General features: G+C 38.2%; 1 protein-coding gene across 1 annotated transcript; it reads left to right on the top strand.

The window, feature by feature from the left end:
- Window positions 1–375: 375 nt before the first annotated feature.
- LOC145006364 (transcription factor-like protein) lies at window positions 376–1,287 on the top strand. Its single transcript, XM_078965450.1, has 2 exons — window positions 376–837; window positions 953–1,287. Exons 1-2 carry the CDS (start codon window positions 385–387, stop codon window positions 1,184–1,186), a joined length of 687 nt encoding a protein of 228 aa, XP_078821576.1. The 5' UTR covers window positions 376–384; the 3' UTR covers window positions 1,187–1,287.
- The last annotated feature ends 1,419 nt before the right edge of the window (window positions 1,288–2,706 follow it).

Here is a 2,706-nt window from a genome sequence, read left to right on the forward strand (position 1 = left end):
ATACCTTTTACCTCTTAAAAATCAAACAATACCTAAGATAAACACAAAATGGTCAATTTCACTTCTGACGTATACAAAATTCGAAACAACATAAAAGTTAAAAGGCCAATTCGAAGAGAAAAGAATGTTAAAGACCAAACATGTAGATTACTTCATAGTGATCATTCATGTAATTTATTATAGATTTTTTAAGCTTCGATATATTTAATGAATGTTTTTCCATTCGATATATAAAATTGCGATATTAATAACAACTACCACGAAATATCCTCTCCCCGGCGAGTGCCGACCCACTCTAAAACAGGATACATATATAAACCAAAGTCTCTTATCCATCAAGCCTCCATTTCTCTCCAACTGTAATAGATCCTTTAATTTACATTTATGGACTTCCACCGATTCTACGAAACATGGTACGAGCAGCTCCACCACCAAATCCACCACCTCACCAAATTCCCCCGTCCACCCACCACCGATGATGACCACCACCAACTCACCCAAGTCGTCAATAAAACCATGTCCCACTTCTCCGAGTTCTACCGAGTCAAGTCCCTCGCCGCCAATCAAGACGTCCTCTCCATCTTCTCCGCCCGGTGGTCCACCACTCTCGAACGCTCTCTCCACTGGATCGCCGGATGGCGCCCCACCACCGCTTTTCACCTTATCTACACCGAATCCAGCATACTTTTCGAGTCTCGCATACTCGATATCCTCCATGGCATTCGCACCGGTGACCTCGGCGACCTCTCACCAGCGCAGTTTACCCGTGTCAGTGAGCTTCAGTGTGAGACTGTTCAACAAGAGAACGCCATCACCGATCAGCTCTCGGAGTGGCAGGCATGCAAATTCTAAATCTTTGCTTTTCTCTTCAATTTTGTTCAAAAATGGTTATCATTTGTGATGATTATTCATGAACTAACTATTGAAATTTTCTTGATTGTTGGGATTATAGCAGGATGAGGCAAGTGAGCTAATTGGCGGGTCGTGTGGGGATCTTGATAAGAAGATCGGACGGCTGGTGCAGATCGTTGAGAAGGCGGACGAACTACGGCTGCGGACATTGAAGACGGTGGTGGAGCTTCTGACGCCACAGCAAGCGGTGGAGTTTTTGATCGCGGCGGCGCAGTTGCATTTTGGGATCCATAGATGGGGTTTGAATCATGACCGTGAACGTGCAGGGAAATGAGGTACGGTTTTTTTTGAGGTAACCATGGATGGTTACCCTCCGGCAACCACCGTACCCACCATAACCGGCCGCCGCAACCCTTTTTGCATTACTAGTTAATTCATTTTCGCTGTATTGTTCCTTATTTCGTTATAAAAATCGACATTTTTGTCATACGTTTATGATTTTCTTTAAATTAATCGCAGAAAAAAATGGACAATGTAAGATGATAGTTGTCATTAATGTTCCTGGGGTCGTTAGGGATGATGGGTGTGGTCATACGAGGTGGCAATTTCAGAGATCTGTGTATCCATGCAGAATGACACGTGTCATGTATCACGACCCACGTGTCTAATATTTTTGAATATGATACCCAATTGCTTCGGAGTGAAGGTGGCTTCGCCTTTTTTAAGAAACTAGACAAAGCTTCCCGGATAGTCTTGTGTGATTTAAAAATTGCAGCAAATTTAAGACAACATCGTAAAACACTACATCATTGGTTTTGTGGGTTTAAGATTGATTGTGCCATTTCTGGAATTTGTTTGCAGGTGAAAATAAAAATAATGTAAAAATAAATTAGATTAGCCATTTAAAAAAAAAAAAAAAACAAAACAAATGGACTTCACATCCCCAAGTCGCCGCGCCTCCCTCCCTCATCACCATCTTGTGTGCTCATCATATTCACACCACCTCAAATTCATACATAAACTAATTCCAAATGATATGCTGAATAAGTTTCAACTAAGCAATTACAAAATTAAAAACCAACAAAAACACACATAGAGATGGATATATTGATAAGGTGTATTTACAAGTTTCTTGCTCTATAATTTTTCATTTACTAGTTCTATAATACGGGTAAAGTACGAGGCATGTCTCAGTTAGTACTCATATTTTTGTTTCCCCTTCGACTATAAAAGATATTGAAATTATTTTTATGTTTTAATGATTGGTTAAGATATTGAATTTATTTTTATGTTTTAATGATTGGTTATTGTCCAAGTGTAGGTCAAGTAACATTTCCATTTGTTACATTTGTGTCTGTGAGCTTAGAAAGGATATGGGCTCATGTTGGGCTAATTTTATTTGTGGGCTCCTACAAGAATTGGGTGACATGTTAGGTTTATATACTATATTACTATTATAAATAGTGTATTATGTATGTTTTAAGATATTGTCAAAATACTTTGTATGGTCCTTTGTGTATACTTTGATAATTTTTGTATGGTTCTTTGTGTATACTTTGATAATTTTGGTCCCTAGCCTGTTGTAATTAGAGAGATTGATCGTGTGTCTTTTAATATTTGCCACTTTAAGTCCTTTGATAATTTTGGTCCCTAGCATGTTGTAATTAGAGAGATTGATCGTGTGTCTTTTAATATTTGCCACTTTAAGTCCTTTTGATTATTTTCGCCTTCATTTTGTCCTTTTTTTTTTTTTTTTTTCCGTCTTACTACTTATTTTTCATTACAGATTGACCACACGTGTTTTAATATTTCTCACTTTCAATCTCTTTAACCATTCTAACCTTCCTTTTGTCC

Source organism: Lactuca saligna, chromosome 7 (genome assembly GCF_052625555.1).
Source record: "Lactuca saligna cultivar CGN05327 chromosome 7, ASM5262555v1, whole genome shotgun sequence".
In the NCBI taxonomy this organism is placed as follows: domain Eukaryota; kingdom Viridiplantae; phylum Streptophyta; class Magnoliopsida; order Asterales; family Asteraceae; genus Lactuca; species Lactuca saligna.